Source organism: Diabrotica virgifera, chromosome 7, assembly GCF_917563875.1.
Source record: "Diabrotica virgifera virgifera chromosome 7, PGI_DIABVI_V3a".
NCBI classification, from domain to species: domain Eukaryota; kingdom Metazoa; phylum Arthropoda; class Insecta; order Coleoptera; family Chrysomelidae; genus Diabrotica; species Diabrotica virgifera.
In genome coordinates, this window is record NC_065449.1 from 203,433,093 (window position 1) to 203,450,827 (window position 17,735).

Sequence of the window (17,735 nt, forward strand, 5' to 3'; positions counted from 1 at the left end):
GGACACCTCATGCACAAACAGAGGAATTAAACCGGCAAGTGCAAAAACTGAGAGACCAAGGAATAATAGAACCGTCTACATCAGAATACAACAGCCCAGTAGTACTGGTACCGAAAAAGGCGATAGATGGAAATAAAGCATGGAGATTATGCATAGATTTTAGACAACTGAACAAGAAAATAGTCACAGACAAATTTCCTTTACCAAGGATAGACTCGATACTAGATCAACTAGGAAGAGCAAAATGGTTTTCAGTTATAGACTTAATGTCAGGTTTTCACCAGATACCATTAGAAAAATCATCGAGAAAATACACATCGTTTAGCACAGAAAATGGAGCATTTCAATTTACGAGATTACCTTTTGGATTAAATGTAAGCCCAAATAGCTTTTCAAGGATGATGTCAATAGCATTTTCGGGATTAACACCAGACAAAGCAGTTCTTTACATGGACGATATAGTAGTGATAGGAATATCTGAAAAACATCACCTAGACAACCTGAAAAAGACATTTGAGACATGTCGAAAATTCAATTTGAAACTTAACCCAGGAAAATGTCAATTTTTTAGAAGAGAAGTAACATATTTAGGACATGATCTTTCTCAGGAAGGAGTATCACCGGACAAAGCGAAATATGCAACGATTGAACAATATCCGACACCTAAGACAGCGGAAGAAACAAAAAGATTCGTAGCATTTTGTAACTATTATAGACGTTTTATTCAAAATTTTGCTGAAATATGCAGAACACTCAACAGATTATCAAGAAAAGGAGTAGAATTTTGTTGGTCAGAAGAATGTGAAAAAGCATTCAATAAGCTTAAATCATCTCTGATGAAGCCACCGATCCTAAAATATCCAGATTTCAATAAACAATTCATCCTAACAACAGACGCATCCAACGAGAGTTGTTCAGCAATTTTAAGTCAAGATTATAACGGAATAGACCTACCTATAGCATACGCATCAAGAAGTTTTAATAAAGGAGAATGTAATAAACCTATAATCGTTAAGGAATTACTAGCGATTCATTGGGGAATTAATCATTTCAAATGTTATTTGTATGGAGCACCAACATTTTTAGTAAAAACGGATCATAAACCACTAACACATTTATTTGCAATGAAAGAACCAACTTCGAAACTTACAAGAATCAGATTAGATTTAGAGGAATACGATTTCGAAATAGAATACATAACAGGGGAAAATAACTATGCAGATAGTCTTTCAAGAATAACATTACATCAACTAAAGAACCTATACATAGACAATACCCATATATTAGCTATAACACGAGCTCAAGCAAGAGAAAATAAGAAGGAAGCAAGGCAAACGAAGGCAGAAAGCGAACTCGCACTACAGCCAGAAGCCCACAAACAGACAGTAAGAAAGGTACTAAATAATTTAGAGGCGCATAGACTACCAATTTTGTCTTTTGGAGCAGAACTAATCTCACCAAGGCTGAGCATTAGGGTCAAAAACAAAATAAAGTGCAGCAAGAGCATAGCCACAGGATTCAATCATTTCGATTTAAACCAAATGTTGGCACAGCTTGATAAGCTGGCGGTAGAGAATGCAGTACGTAAAGTAAAAATATACGTAAACGATATTATTTTTAAAGTGTGCACAATTGAGGAATTTATTAAACAAGGAAACAAAATATTAAAGAATGTTGAAATATACATATGTGAAGTACCAGAAACAATAGAAGAAGACAAAGAAAAACACAGGCTAATAGAAGAATATCACAATCATCCGATGTTTGGAGGACACGTAGATAATAACAGACTCATAAAGAAGCTAAAAGCAAGATTTAGATGGAAAAATTTGGAAAAAGACGTAAGAAAATACGTTAAACAATGTCATAAATGTCAAATTAATAAACCGAAAAAAACACATGTCGAAGAATTCGTGATATCGGACACTTCTTCCAAACCATGGGACATAGTATATATAGATACGATAAGTCCATTCACTAAAAGTAACGAAGGTAATAGATACTGTATAACAATGTTATGTGAACTTACTAAATACGCGGTCAGCATACCCGTGTGCAATAAAGAAGCAGATACAATAGCCCGAGGAATTTTTGATCATTTCATACCAACATACGGACTCATGAAGCAAATAAGAACAGACCAAGGCACAGAATATAAAAATGAAGTAATGCAGGAATTAACAAAGCTATTAAAAATAGAGCACAACTTCTCAACGGCATACCATCCACAGTCCATTGGAAGTTGCGAAAAACTACACAGAACATTAAACGAGTACGTAAGAGCATTCATAGATGAAGACAGAGAAAATTGGGATGTGTGTTGCAGGATGTTCACATACTGCTACAATACAACCCCTAACGCGTACCATGGTTACACACCGTTTGAACTATTATATGGCAGGAAGGTTAACCTACCAGAAGACCTTACACAGGAGGTTCAACCATGTTACAATATAGATGCTTACTACAATGAGTTACGTTACAAACTACAAAGCGCACACGAGAGAGCTAGAACCTTCTTACTAAAGCACAAAAAAGAGCGACAAGAAAAGAATAAGCTCAAAGCAACACCACAACAATTTAAAATAGGAGACCTAGTCCGGGTAAAAAGGGAAGAGAATGGTAAGTTTGATAGTCTTTATGTAGGCCCTTTCACAATAACAGAGGTAAATAATGTTAATTGTAAGATCAGATCGGAAAACAATAAAATCAGGGAAATACATAAGAATAGACTATATGCTTACAATCCGAGAACACCGTGAGTGACAAGTGAAACGGGAACAGTCTAGATAACGAACATTTTCACTTTTATTTTTGTATCTAATTAGTATTTATAGGAAAAATGTATATATTGTACTTCGTAAAACGCAGCAAGTAATTAGTGGTACTATTAGAAAAATTTTCTTCCTTTTCCGTAGTCAGAAAATTTTCGGGGGAAGGGGAAGATGAATTGGGATACACAGCATCTCAATAAACATCATATTACAAATAAACCTTTTAATAATTAAATACCCGTGGTAATGTTTGTTTAATAAATACGAGTAACCTAGTTTTGCATGCTAGTATTTGATAAAAGGTCGAGTTGCAATAATATTCAGTGGGTGTTTATTAACAGTCAGCACTTTAAATCACGGTCACCTCGGCTTACCAAAACAGTAAATAAACAATAACCGACTTTAATTATATTTTTACGAGAACAGATAAATCAATTAGCAGTTGAGATTCGACGGGGTAACATCGATTTCAAGTAAATAATATACCACCAGTTATTTTCTGTGATATATTTAACGTGTAAATAAATGTCTTAACAACGAACTATATTTACTACATCAACCCTCATAGTCGGGGTAACCACCCCTCAGTATACAGGGTGGCTCAGAAGGCGGGAGCCACCATAGAGGTAATATCCTATTTTTGCTCCCATTGACTGGCGTAATATGAAAACCTAAACCGCATAAAAATTCAATGATGGACCGTAGAGGTTTAGGAAGAAAACAAGTTTCTTGGTTAAAAACATTCGTTAATAGACTCAGATATCAAATGAAGGACAATTATTTCATATTTCAGAAGATCGAGATTTTGATTGATCCCCAATGTAGCTGTTTAAAAAAAATCCAAATCATTAGTTGTTTATTTATCTTTAATTTTGAATTCTATTTGGTGTTTCATTTACATTAAATCATTTACAATTTAGGGTAAGAGTTCATGAGGTTAATACCACACAAGTTGTGACCACGGGCTACTCTGATGTAACCTTTTTCACCCCAGCTAGTTCCCCATGAGTTCTTGACAATGAATACATCTTTAGTGTATCCAACAGCAAGAATACCGTGATTGAGGGCGGTTCCACAGTTTCTGTTGTTGAAAACTCCACCTCCATAAAATTGCCATGTATCAGCATCAACAGCGATGGAAACTGGACCTACGCTAGCTGAAAATAAACTAAATGTTAGCATTTGTACGTTGTAAGTTGTGAGAATTAAATTAGATAATTTATTAGATATCAAAATGATCAAAGGCATATTGTTTTCCGAAGATAGGTTAAATTGAAAAATTAGAATTAAAAAAAGAAGTATTTATTTGAAAGTAGAAGAAGACCCTACAGAAAGACGACCTGATACAGAGAGAATAAAAAGAGTGCTAGAAACAGTAGAGATGAAAACCCTTAGAAAAATCGAAGGTAAGATACTATTGGACAGAGCTAGAGGTACAGACATACGGTGGAGCTGAAGAAACCTTTGTCAATGGACTAGCTTATCAGGCTATCAGCAGATGAATTATTACATGATGCGCAAGATCGAGAACGATATCGGTAAATTTTCATGGAAGCAATTCACGCCTAAAATTTGGGCACGGTACTCCAAGAAGAGTACCGTAGTTTAGAACTAAATCCTAAATACCAAATAAAGAAAAATAGGATTACAAATAAAACTTGGAAAAACTAAATATCTTACCAACGAATCTCTAAATATATCTGAGAATTTAACTCTGAAAAAAAATATAGAAAAGCTTGAGTCGGATGTATGTATACTTGGACAAAAAATTTGACTGTCAAAGCTTGACCTAAAGGCTGATTTAAATATAAGATGTTTCTTGGCATGGGCAGCCTTTGATCGATTACAAATAGTATTTAGATCAAACTTACCCAACACTTTAAAGGCAAAAACCTTCGATCAGTACGTAGTGCCAGTTCTTAAATATGGAACTGAAACTTTGGCTCTTAACAACAGCATAGTCAACAAACTTCAAGTGACCCAGAGAGCTATGGAACGGAGAATGCTCAACATTAAGCGCAGCGATCGCAAATCCAATGAAATGATAAAAAGACGATCAAAAGTAACAGGTGTAATCCAGAAGATTCCCTTGTTAAAATGGACCTGGGAAGGACACATCGAAAAAAAAATGAATCACAACCGTTGGACGATGCCAATTCTTGAATGGTGACCAAGGGCAAGCAAAAGAAGTAGAGGCAAACCTCAAACAAGATGGACTGATGACATCAAGGGAGTGGCTCGCCACAAATGGATGCAAAAAACAGCAAGCAGATATGAATGAACTTACCAAGAGCGGAAACGAGTGCATTTTCAGTTGTTGCAAGTTCTACGTAGCCACTGATGGAAGAGACTTGTTTGTTCTGAACATTCTTGCAGCGACCATCTCTGCCGGTGTATGCATATTGAGATTCGGAAGAGAGACCATGGCCTTTAACATAGTTAAAGGCATCTGTCATCAAACCTCCGTCACAACCAGCATTTACTGTGTCACAGTCTACCAATTCTTGTTCACTGAGAGGAACACGTTGATTTTTGTGGATGGCGAGTTGACCTTCGAGGGATCCGGTCTGGAAACAATAAAGTAAAAATTTAGAAGCAATTAATAAAATTTAAATGAGTATGTATAATTTTTCATTGTGTTAATTCACTTGAAGAAACTTAGGTATACAGTCCTTTACAGATTAAAACATTTGTTGTTGTAAGTGATGTAAAACAGTGATGTTTTACCTACTAGCCTAACCTAACTTTTTTGCTTACTTGTATAGACATCACAAACTAGCAACAAATAAGCATAACGATGTAATCATGCTTATTGCTAATTCAATTTTTTTCTATTAAATTTTTTTATTAATTTTGTTAATTTATTTTTTATTATTTTTTCCATTATTTTCTATTATTTTTTATTATTTTATTATTTTTTTCTTTTTTATTATTTTTTGTTAACTTAATTTTTATTTAATTTGTCGATACAATTGTTATATGGCGATATTCCGATTAGACCTGATATATTGGTTTTTTATTTTGAAGTGTTTCTGTCTATGTCACCACGTAGGAGTACACAGTACAGTAAAAAAACACAGTTATGATGTGTTTTTTATAATTATTGTCTAGTATTTTTTTATATTTATATTTTATAACCAGTATTTATGAACAATCCGACAGATCTTATTGAACTCATGTCGTTTTCTTTCTATCGGTCCATTTTAGAGCCTTTAAATTAGTACAGATATTTATCTTGAAGTAAGGAAGATATAAACTTGTTCAATAATTGAAACATATCTTTCGTCAGGTTAGTCTAGAACTGACGTTTTGAAATGTTAGTTATGTTTGTACACGTATACGTCACTCTAATCAGTTCCAAACATTTGTATTTAACTACAAAGGTCAAATTTTAGTGACTTCAGAATGGCGTTGGTTGTTAACAACCCGTCCAAATATAATCACCGTGCGGCCATGCAAATTTCAACCCTCTGTGGGCAAGGTCATTAACATGTTTTTTTCAACCTTGAAAGACCCTTGCTCATGGAGTTTTCGGAAACTAGACTGCATATTAACGAAAACCTTTATAGGGAAACTTTAAACAAGGTTTATCAAGCAATATGACCAAAACTTAGAAGTGAAAAATTAGTATTTCCACCTACCTCTACCGAAAGTATACTTTTCCGGACCTGATTGTAGGGAGCAAAGTTGTACTTTTCCTCCCTAGGGAGGAAAATATTTTTCCTCCCTAGGGAGGAAAAGTAAAAGTGAGGTTACGGTATTTCATTCATGAAATATAACTTATTGACGCCCTGTACAATATCTATTTGCTATTACGTAAGTATCTATATATTTTAACGTTTATTTATAAAACACCCTGTATTTTGCAGAATCGTAAAAAACAGTAAATTGTTATTTTGATTTAACAATGTTTACATTAATAATTTGACTTATATTTGACAGTTGACAGTTATATTGTACCTCCTTGTTAGTTTCAGTTTTAATAAATTTTGTTGGTTAGTTACATAAATAAGTTAAGTAAAAATGAAAAAATTATTTGATATTTGAGGAAGGTGGAAAAACCATATGTATAACATGGGAGTAAAGTGCCTTTTCCTCCCTTGAATGATTACTGCCCTCCGCTACGCGTCGGGCAGTAAACTTCATTCTCGGGAGGAAAAGTAACACTTTCCTCCCTTGTTATACAAATAGCTATTTTCATGTATTTTATTTTTCCATGAGTAAAAATAAAAACCGTAGTCGTGCAACTTGGTTCATAGGTCCATCTTGATATAAGGAAAGACTCTTTTTTGTGGGTAATTCATTTGTTATTTTTCTCGTAGCCTTATCGTTTTCCATTTTCTTGAAGGAAAAGACCAAGATGCGTAAAGCTTGGTACATGAGTTTCTGTTGATTCTACATTCAAGAATTTTGTTGAGTGCAATATTCCGTTATATCGGTTTGTTGATTTATCATTTTATATTATATAGACTGCTACGCCATATGTATGTGAAAAAAAATATTAATTGGATCACATCCTTTTGTAAAATCTGAAAAGTTCAAGTGCTTTGTCAACAATATATCTACATAAGATATTAATTGCTGCTACTTATCTCTCTAGTTTGATAACGGTATTACTTTTATCTTGAATATTTTCATTCTAAAAACTTAGATTTTATTGTAATATTAATACTTACGGTACTGAAAGCCCAGCATGATCCACAGTTTCCTTGATCCTTGACTCCCAAGTCAGCGCTTGATCTCCAATCAACTTCATCTGCAGCTTGGACATTGGGATCTTCTACGTGTTTTCCAATGAAGGTTTGTTTTGGCTTGTTAGCCATTTGACGGGCCAACATAGCTTGGAATTCAGCGCTGGACCAATCGGCGAATTTGTTAACAGCCAAATAGTAGGTTTCTTCTCCACTTTCGTATTTAGCATTGTGTTCCTCGATTTTTTTGAGGTTCTCTTGGAAAACAGCGAAACGAAGTTTGTCTTCAATAACGTTGTAAGATTTGTTATGGGTGGCCTTAAATAAAAATAGAATGAATAATATAAGTAGATAAAATAGGGTCTTAGCAAAAGTTTACCAACAAATTAGAAAGTCATATCAGACCAAAATACTGAAAGATTAAAAAATATAAATAATATTACCTACCAATACATATTTTAGAAAAGATGTTGGAACAATTATTATACGGAAAAATTTGAAATTATATCGAAATCTTCATAAAAAAGAAATTACATTTGTTGTAACTTTACCAAGGAAAATAAACAAAGATATTTAATAAATTAAAAGTACCAATAAATTAAATACAGTTTCAAAAATGTAATTTATGACTAGCTATGTAATCAAAGCCGGCCCCAGGGGTGGGCGAACCGGGCGACTACATTTTAGGGGGGGAGGCAAAATTTAGAAAACAGCCAATTTTTGCTCGGTAGCCTATTTTAGCCAGGACGATAAAAACTCTCGGGCTGGGCATGTATGTAACTTTAGACGTTAAGTAAGTTTCAATTTATTAAAAAACTCGAAGCAAAACAACTTCTAAGTAGTAGGTATAATTTAACAAAATGCTAAAAAACCCAATGGATTGCATAAAATATGTCCAGAACGAACGTTTTCGGACCTATCAGTCCATCATCAGTGAACTCGTATACTTGCTAACTAGCCCCAGAACCAAACAAGGGTTATATTTTTAATTCAATCTACATTCTAAAGTAGTAAAATTAAAATGGCTTAACGCCGATGTTAGTGGATAACCTCCGGGTTCTGGGCTAGTTATCAAGTATACGAGTTTACTGATGATGGACTGATAGGTCCGAAAACGTTCGTTCTGAACATATTTTATTCAATCCATTGGGATTTTTTAGCATTATAATAAATTATACCTACTATATAGAAGTTTATTATTTCGATGATTGGGTTTTTTAACTACATGGTATACTGCCAACCCTGGGAACTATCCCTTTTTAGTTTAAATTTGTTGTATTAAGTACTAGTATTAAAGAAAAATCTACCACAGTTATTTTGAGTTATTTTTCAAATTTTTAGTTTGTTTTTGACGTCCTGTTCGGATGCATAAATAAAATAGTAACTGTTGGATTTATCATATAAAATTATAATAGGGGATTAGAATGTATTGGACAATATGGGGAAGAAACATTAAATAGAAATGGAATTAAAATGATAGAATTCTGCCAATCGAATGACCTGATAGTAGGAAACACATTCAGTGAACAAACCATTGAAGACAAATATACATTTGTGGGTGAAGAGAGAAATGCAAAGAGCTTAATCGACTATATCGTATATACGAGAAATTTGGAACAAAAAATACAAAATATCTTAACGGAAAAAGAGCCAGAGCTGTCCACACAACACAGGCTTGTCACTGCAAAACTGAAGGATGAAAAAATTGAGGAGGTGGAACGAAAAGAGTACAAGAAAGTAAAAGTAAGCAAACTAAAGATAGAACGTGTGCGAGAACTTTACAAGAAGGAAACCAAAGATTGAGGCAGATAGAGTGCCAAAAAGAAACATGGACAATGGAAGAAAGATAATAATAATAATAATAATAATAATAATAATGATAATAATAATAATAATAAGCCTGTGGGAGTTTTTTGTCAGTTCTTCTATCAGGCGCGGCCCCCTGCGAATGGGGGATGCTTTCTGGGTATTCGTAGCGCCAATACCCAGAGAGTAGCAGGGATACTTGCCGTGGAACAAAAACTGACACCTGGCAGTAGGTATAAAATGCACACCCATGAGAATGGAGAATCATAATTTATGTTTAGGATCGCTGCCTGGGGATCGCCAGGGCACGTCTGGAGCCGGCGCTGGACGTGACAGCATGCGGGACGTCGGTGGCAGGGTGTTGAGGAGGCGGGCCCCTGTCATACAATCAGCTACAGCCCAACCACAACCACAACCACAAGCGAGCCAAACAACAACAAGAGCTCCACTCGCCGAAGGTGCTGCGCTGGATCATCAGCCGGCGCTCACTCAAGCGGGACGACCGAGGCAGCGCATGAAATGGACTGTGTCCATCAATGAGAACATTTTGCGCTTCTACTACAAGGTGACAAACCTCGGTCAAGAAACAATCGGCTACCGACAACAGCTGTATGCCGAATTTTGCAGGACGTACCCAGATATTCAAGTATCGGAGCAACGAGTATCAGACCAATACCGGGTAATTATAAGAAACAACCTTATCCCAGAGACTAGACGCAATATCATCAGAAGCGAAGTCGAACGGGAGATTCATAACGATGTTGTAATTGAAGATCAAGTCCCCAATGAAGTGCATGAGCAGATTCCTGAGCTTGCCATACAAGAAACTCAACCTGACAATACAGAGCAGGAAAACAACGAGCTACATGATAAACTAGTAAGCGAAATGGCACGTGCTGTACAAGAGTTTAATGGAACAAACCCACTTAGCAGACCACCGCTACCACGAATAAACTCTTGTAAGAGACTAGGTGTGCTGTTACAAATTGTGAACACTGAAGTCCTACCCAATTATGTCGTAGAAGCCCACACATTAGAGTATCTGCACATGCTAATCTACTGTGCAGCAACAGCAATTGCTAATGTAATGGGCATTAAGATCAGAACACGACGGGGTTCTAATAACGGAAGGACTGGTAGCAGAATTGCACCCTGGGAAAAAAGACTGCTCGGAAAGATTGAATTGCTGCGTAGGGATATTGGTCGAGTCACAGAATATATACGAGGTGTAAGAAGTACAAGAGTCATCAGGAGAGCTGAAGAAATAATACGGAATACTGCAAGACACTCAAGATACGATCCAGAAAACAACACAGCCCAACAGTGCCTGGATACGTTAAAACAAAGACTCTCCGTTTATTCAGGACGAATAAGAAGGTACAAAGTGAGTAACAACCGAAAATCCGACAATGCCCTTTTTGAGACTGCTGAGAAGGCGTTCTATCGAAAACTCAATTCCACCGTAGAAAATCTCGATAAGTCTTATCCAAGCCAAGAAGAAATTCATGAGTTTTGGGGAAATCAACTTTCCACACCAGCTGCTCTTAACAACAATGCTGGATGGATCGAAGATACGGCACAGAACTGCCAACACTACACTACTACTCTCTACGAACCCTTCACCACTGAAGAAGTCTCAAATATCATCAAAGAGCTTCATAACTGGAAATCTCCTGGACCAGACGGAGTTCAAAACTTTTGGCTCAAGAAGTTTTGGAGTGCTCATGAATGCTTATCAACACTAATTAATTATGTTATTTCTAATCCGCAGGATATACCATCATTCCTAACTCAGGGAACCACTTATTTAATACCGAAGGATCAAAATAACACCCAAGATCCAGCAAAATACCGCCCAATTACTTGTCTTCCAACTTTGTATAAATTGGTCACATCCTGTGTAGCCCGGCGTATCTACCAACACTGTGCGCTGAACAATATCATAGAGCCTCAACAGAAAGGATGCGCTAAGGGTTCCATGGGCTGCAAAGAACAACTTATCATCGACTCAGTCATTTCTAATCAAGCATATTCCAAAAAGAGGAACCTATTTACTGCTTTTATTGATTACAAGAAGGCCTTTGATTCAGTGCCGCATGAATGGCTTATAGATATATTGAGAATATATAAAGTCGATGATAATATAGTGACCTTTTTACAACATATAATGACAGAGTGGAAAACTAGAATTCACCTTCAAATACCTGGTGAAAGTAACATCGAAACTGAAAATATCGCAATCAGCCGGGGCCTGTTTCAAGGAGATTCGTTGAGTCCTCTGTGGTTCTGTCTAGCTATGAACCCACTATCTCAGCTATTGAACTCCACAGATGCAGGTTTTAGCATCAAAAATAACAACAATGTGGTGGCGAAGCTTAATCATTTATTGTACATGGATGATTTGAAATTAATGGCTTCCACTCGAAACCAACTCGACGAGATGCTAAAAACTGTAGAAACTTTTTCTAATGATATTAGTATGTACTTCGGACTAGACAAGTGCCGTATTTTAAATATAGTCAGAGGAAAAGTACAGCCCGGAGGATTCGATATGCAAAATGGCCAGAACATCGAGGCCATGGGTGAAAACGATATGTACAAATATCTTGGAGTAAAGCAAGCGCGGAAAATTGACCATAAACAAATGAAAACAGAGATAACTACTGAGTTTATGCGAAGGGTAAAACAGCTGCTTCGCTCACACCTTAACAGTAGAAATTTGTTTAAGGCACTAAACACCTACGCATGTTCCGCGCTTAGCTACTCATTTGGTATAGTTAAGTGGACAAAAACAGATATAGAAGCTCTTCAGCGAAAAGTGCGAACACACCTCACAAAGGCACAAAAACACCATCCTAAGAGTGCAGTAGAAAGAACAACATTACCACGGAATCTAGGAGGAAGAGGACTTATGGATATAGGTGAGCAATTAGATAAACAAATTGCTAATTTAAGAACTTATTTTCAGATGCAGGCTGAGACATCTACTCTACATCGCGCTATCTGCGCAGTAGATGACACAACACCGATCAAACTGAGGGAACCAGAAATGCGCATAAACCACCTTACTAAGGACGAAAAAGTGCGCGCCTGGATGGGTAAACCTCTGCACGGGCGACATCCCAATGAGGTCAGCCAAGACTATGTCGACAATATAGCGTCGAACTACTGGTTGACATCAGGAAAGATGTTCTCTGAAACGGAGGGTTCATTACTGGCCATTCAGGATCAGGTTATACCAACCAGAAATTACCTGAAATATATCATCAAAGACCCTCAGGTTCAAAACGACAGATGCCGATATGGATGTCAAGCCCAAGAAACCATCCAACATCTTACAGGGGGCTGCCAGGCATTTGCTGCAACTGAATACAAGGAACGGCATGATGCAGTAGCAAAAATCCTTCATCAAGAGATAGCTATCAAGCTGGGACTTCTCCAAACAGACCATCTCCCGTATTATCAATACGTCCCTGAGAGTATGCTTGAGGATGGCAACTACAAGCTATACTGGGACCGCACTGTGCTCACAGACCAAACAGTGGCACATAATAGACCAGATCTCGTACTAGTTAATAAATTAACAAGACAAACAACACTAATTGATGTGGCGATACCTAACAACAATAATCTACGTAGTAAATTTACTGAAAAGATCGCCAAATACAGAGATCTAGAAATTCAAATACGAAGGCAATGGAGAATGCAAAGTACCCAGACGATACCGATTATTATTTCTACTACTGGAGTCATTCCGAAGACCCTCCTCGAAAGCATAAAAAAGCTGGGTCTGAATGAACATCTTTATAAGACCATGCAGAAAGCTGTACTACTCGCGACGGCCAGATGCGTACGAAAATTTCTGGGAGATACACCTGCATTCCAAGTCACCTAGGGCTCGATAACACGGAAAGAGTCCCACCAGAGCTCAATCCTTTTGATACCGTAGGTATCTGGGATGAGTCAATTTTCCCCTTAGAGGGAGTGTGAGCCGTATGGCTAAATCTGATAATAATAATAAAGTCCCTGATGCAGGTCTTGATGAGCAGATTCCTGAGATTCCTATAGCAGAAACTCAACCTGACAATACAGAGCAGGAAAACAACGAGTTGCGCGATAGTCTAGCAAACGAAATGGCTCGTGCTGTACAAGAGTTTAATGGAACAAATCCACTTAGCAGACCACCGCTACCACGAATAAACTCTTGTAAGAAACTAGGTGCGCTGTTACAAATTGTAAACACTGAAGTCCTACCCAACTATGTCGTAGAAGCCCACTCATTGGAATATCTGCATATGCTAATCTACTGTGCAGCAACAGCAATTGCTAATGTAATGGGCGTTAAGATCAGAACAAGACGGGGTACTAATAACGGAAGGACTTGTAACAGGACTGCGCCTTGGGAAAAAAGACTTCTCGGAAAAATTGAATTACTGCGTAGGGATATTGGTCAAGTAACAGAATATATAAGAGGTGTAACAAGTAGAAAAGTCATTAAGAGAGCTGAAGAAATAATGCGGAGCACTGCAAGACACTCGAGATACGATCCGGAAAATAACACAGCCCAACAGTGTCTGGATACATTAAAACAAAAACTCTCCGTCTATTCAGGTCGATTAAGAAGGTATAAAGTTAGTAACAACCGAAAATGTGACAATGCACTTTTTGAGAACTCTGAGAAGGCGTTCTACCGAAAACTCAATTCCACCGTAGAAAGTGTCGACAGGTCTTACCCAAGCCAAGAAGAGATTCATGAGTTTTGGGGAAATCAACTTTCCACACCAGCTGCTCTTAACAACAATGCTGGCTGGATAGAAGATACGACGCAGAACTGTCGCCACTATGTCACAGCTAACTACGAACCATTCACTACCGATGAGGTCTCAAATATCATCAAAGAGCTTCATAACTGGAAATCTCCTGGACCAGACGGAGTTCAGAACTTCTGGCTTAAGAAGTTTTGGAGTATTCATGAGTGCTTGTCAACATTAATTAATCATGTTATTTCTAACCCGCAGGAAATACCATCATTTCTAACTCAGGGAACCACTTATTTAATACCGAAGGACCAAAAGAACACCCAAGATCCAGCCAAGTACCGCCCAATTACTTGTCTTCCAACTTTGTATAAACTGGTCACATCCTGTATAACCCGGCGTATCTACCAACACTGTGCTCTAAACAATATCATAGAGCCTCAACAGAAAGGATGCGCTAAGGGTTCTATGGGTTGCAAAGAACAACTGATCATCGACTCAGTCATTTCTAACCAGGCATTCACCAAAAAAAGGAGCCTCTTTACTGCCTTTATTGACTATAAAAAGGCCTTTGATTCAGTGCCGCATGAATGGCTTATAGATATATTGAGAATATACAAAGTCGATGATAACATAGTGACTTTTTTAAGGCATATAATGACAAGTTGGAAGACTAAAATTCACCTCCAAATACCTGGTGAAAACAATATCGAAACGGAAAATATCGCAATCAACCGGGGCCTGTTTCAAGGAGACTCGCTGAGTCCATTGTGGTTCTGTTTGGCTATGAACCCTCTATCACAGCTATTAAATTCCACTGACTCAGGTTTTAGCATTAAAAACAACAATACTGTAGTAGCGAAGCTTAATCATCTGTTGTATATGGATGATTTGAAATTACTGGCTTCTACTCGAGATAATCTAGAAGAAATGCTAAAAACAGTAGAAACATTCTCTAATGATATTAATATGCACTTTGGACTAGACAAGTGCCGCGTTTTAAATATAGTCAGAGGAAAGATACAGCCCGGTGGATTCGATATGCAAAATGGCCAGAACATCGAGGCCATGGGTGAAAATGATATATACAAATATCTTGGAGTAAAGCAGGCGCGGAAAATTGACCATAAGCAAATGAAAACTGAGATAACTACTGAGTTTATACGAAGGATAAAACAGCTGCTTCGTTCACAGCTTAACAGTAAAAATTTGTTTAAGGCACTAAACACCTACGCTTGTTCCGCGCTTAGCTATTCATTTGGTATTGTTAAGTGGACAAAAACAGATATAGAAAATCTTCAGCGAAAAGTACGAACACACCTCACAAAGGCACAAAAACACCATCCTAAAAGTGCAGTAGAAAGAACGACATTACCACGGAATCTAGGAGGAAGAGGACTTATGGATATAGGTGAGCAATTAGATAAACAAATTGCTAATTTAAGATCTTATTTTCAGATGCAAGCTGAGACATCTACTCTACATCGCGCTATTTGCGCAGTAGATGACACAACACCGATCAAACTGAGGGAACCAGAAATGCGCATAAACCACCTCACTAAAGACGAAAAAATGCGCGCCTGGATGGGTAAACCTCTGCACGGGCGACATCCCAATGAGGTCAGCCAAGACTATGTCGACAATACAGCGTCGAACTATTGGTTGACAGCAGGAAAGATGTTCCCTGAAACGGAGGGTTCATTACTGGCCATTCAGGATCAGGTTATACCAACCAGAAATTACCTGAAATATATCATCAAAGACCCTCAGGTTCAAAACGACAGATGCCGATATGGATGTCAAGCCCAAGAAACCATCCAACATCTTACAGGGGGCTGCCAGGCATTTGCTGCAACTGAATACAAGGAACGGCATGACGCAGTTGGAAAAATACTTCATCAAGAGATAGCTATCAAGCTGGGACTTCTCCAAACGGACCATCTCCCGTATTATCAATACGTCCCCGAGAGTATGCTTGAGGATGGCAACTACAAGCTATACTGGGACCGCACTGTGCTCACAGACCAAACAGTGGCACATAATAGACCAGATCTCGTACTAGTTAATAAATTAACAAGACAAACAACACTAATTGATGTGGCGATACCTAACAACAATAACCTACGTAGTAAATTTACTGAAAAGATCGCCAAGTACAGAGATCTGGAAATTCAAATACGAAGACAATGGAGAATGCAAAGTACCCAGACGATACCTATTATTATGTCTACTACTGGAGTCATTCCGAAGAACCTCCTCGAAAGCATAAAAAGGCTGGGTCTAAATGAACATATTTACAAGACCATGCAGAAAGCTGTACTACTCGCAACGGCCAGATGTGTACGAAAATTTCTGGGAGATACACCTGCATACCAAGTCACCTAGGGCTCGATAACACGGAAAGAGTCCCACCAGAGCTCAATCCTTTTGATACCGTAGGTATCTGGGATGAGTCAATTTTCCCCTTAGAGGGAGTGTGAGCCGTATGGCTAAATCTGGATAATAATAATTACATGCGGGACGTCGGTGGCAGGGTGTTGAGGAGGCGGGCCCCTGTCACACAAACAGCTACAGCCCAACAACAAGAACAACAACCACAAGCGAGCCAAACAACAGCAAGAGCTCCACTCGCTGAAGGTGCTGCGCCGGAACATCAGCCGGCGCTCACTCAAGCGGGACGACCGAGGCAGCGCATGAAATGGACTGTGTCCATTAACGAAAGCATTTTGCGCTTCTATTATAAGGTGACAAACCTCGGTCAAGAAACGATCGGCTACAGACAACAGCTGTATGCCGAATTTTGCAGGGAGTACCCAGATATTCAAGTATCGGAGCAAAGAGTATCAGATCAATACCGGGTAATCGTAAGAAACAACCTTATCCCAGAGACTAGACGCAATACGATCAAAAGCGAAGTCGAACGGGAGATTAATAACCAAGAGCTAGTTTTAGATCAAGTCCCTAATGAAATCCTTGATGAGCAGATTCCTGAGATTCCCATACCAGAAACTCAACCTGACAATACACAGCAGGAAAACAACGAGTTGCGCGATAGTCTAGAGAACGAAATGGCTCGTGCCGTACAAGAGTTTAATGGAACAAATCCAGTTAGCAGACCACCGCTACCACGAATAAACTCTTGTAAGAAACTAGGTGCCCTGTTACAAATTGTGAATACTGAAGTCCTACCCAATTATGTCGTAGAAGCCCACACATTGGAGTATCTGCATATGCTAATCTACTGTGCAGCTACAGCAATTGCCAATGTAATGGGCGTTAAGATCAGAACACGACGGGGGTACTAATAACGGAAGGACTGGTAACAGAATTGCACCCTGGGAACAAAGACTTCTCGGAAAAATTGAATTACTGCGTAGGGATATTGGTCAAGTCACAGACTATATAAGAGGTGTTAAAAGTAGAAAAGTCATTAAAAGAGCTGAAGAAATAATGCGGAGCACTGCAAGACACTCGAGATACGATCCAGAAAATAACACAGCCCAACAGTGTCTGGATACATTAAAACAAAAACTCTCCGTCTATTCAGGACGATTAAGAAGGTATAAAGTTAGTAACAGCCGAAAATGTGACAATGCACTTTTTGAGAACTCTGAGAAGGCGTTCTACCGAAAACTCAATTCCGCCGTAGAAAGTGTCGACAAGTCTTACCCAAGCCAAGAAGAAATTCATGAGTTTTGGGGAAATCA

At 38.0% G+C, this 17,735-nt stretch overlaps 1 protein-coding gene and 1 long non-coding RNA gene across 4 annotated transcripts in view; one reads left to right on the top strand and one right to left on the bottom strand.

The window, feature by feature from the left end:
- Positions 1 to 3,622: 3,622 nt before the first annotated feature.
- Positions 3,623 to 17,735, bottom strand: part of LOC114326560 (cathepsin L-like proteinase) — a 42,233-nt gene continuing 28,120 nt past the window's right edge. For all 3 annotated transcript variants that reach the window (XM_050657220.1, XM_028274957.2, XM_050657221.1), the window contains exons 3-5: positions 7,451 to 7,783; positions 5,062 to 5,341; positions 3,623 to 3,931 (exon numbers count right to left, since the gene is read on the bottom strand). In XM_050657220.1, the coding sequence (XP_050513177.1) occupies positions 3,684 to 3,931; positions 5,062 to 5,341; positions 7,451 to 7,783 (861 nt within the window). In that variant the 3' untranslated portion in view covers positions 3,623 to 3,683. The remainder of the gene's footprint in view (positions 3,932 to 5,061; positions 5,342 to 7,450; positions 7,784 to 17,735) is intronic.
- Positions 5,348 to 7,540, top strand: LOC126888819 (uncharacterized). The gene is made up of 2 exons (XR_007699663.1): positions 5,348 to 6,401; positions 6,966 to 7,540. It is a non-coding gene; the product is annotated as an uncharacterized LOC126888819 (long non-coding RNA).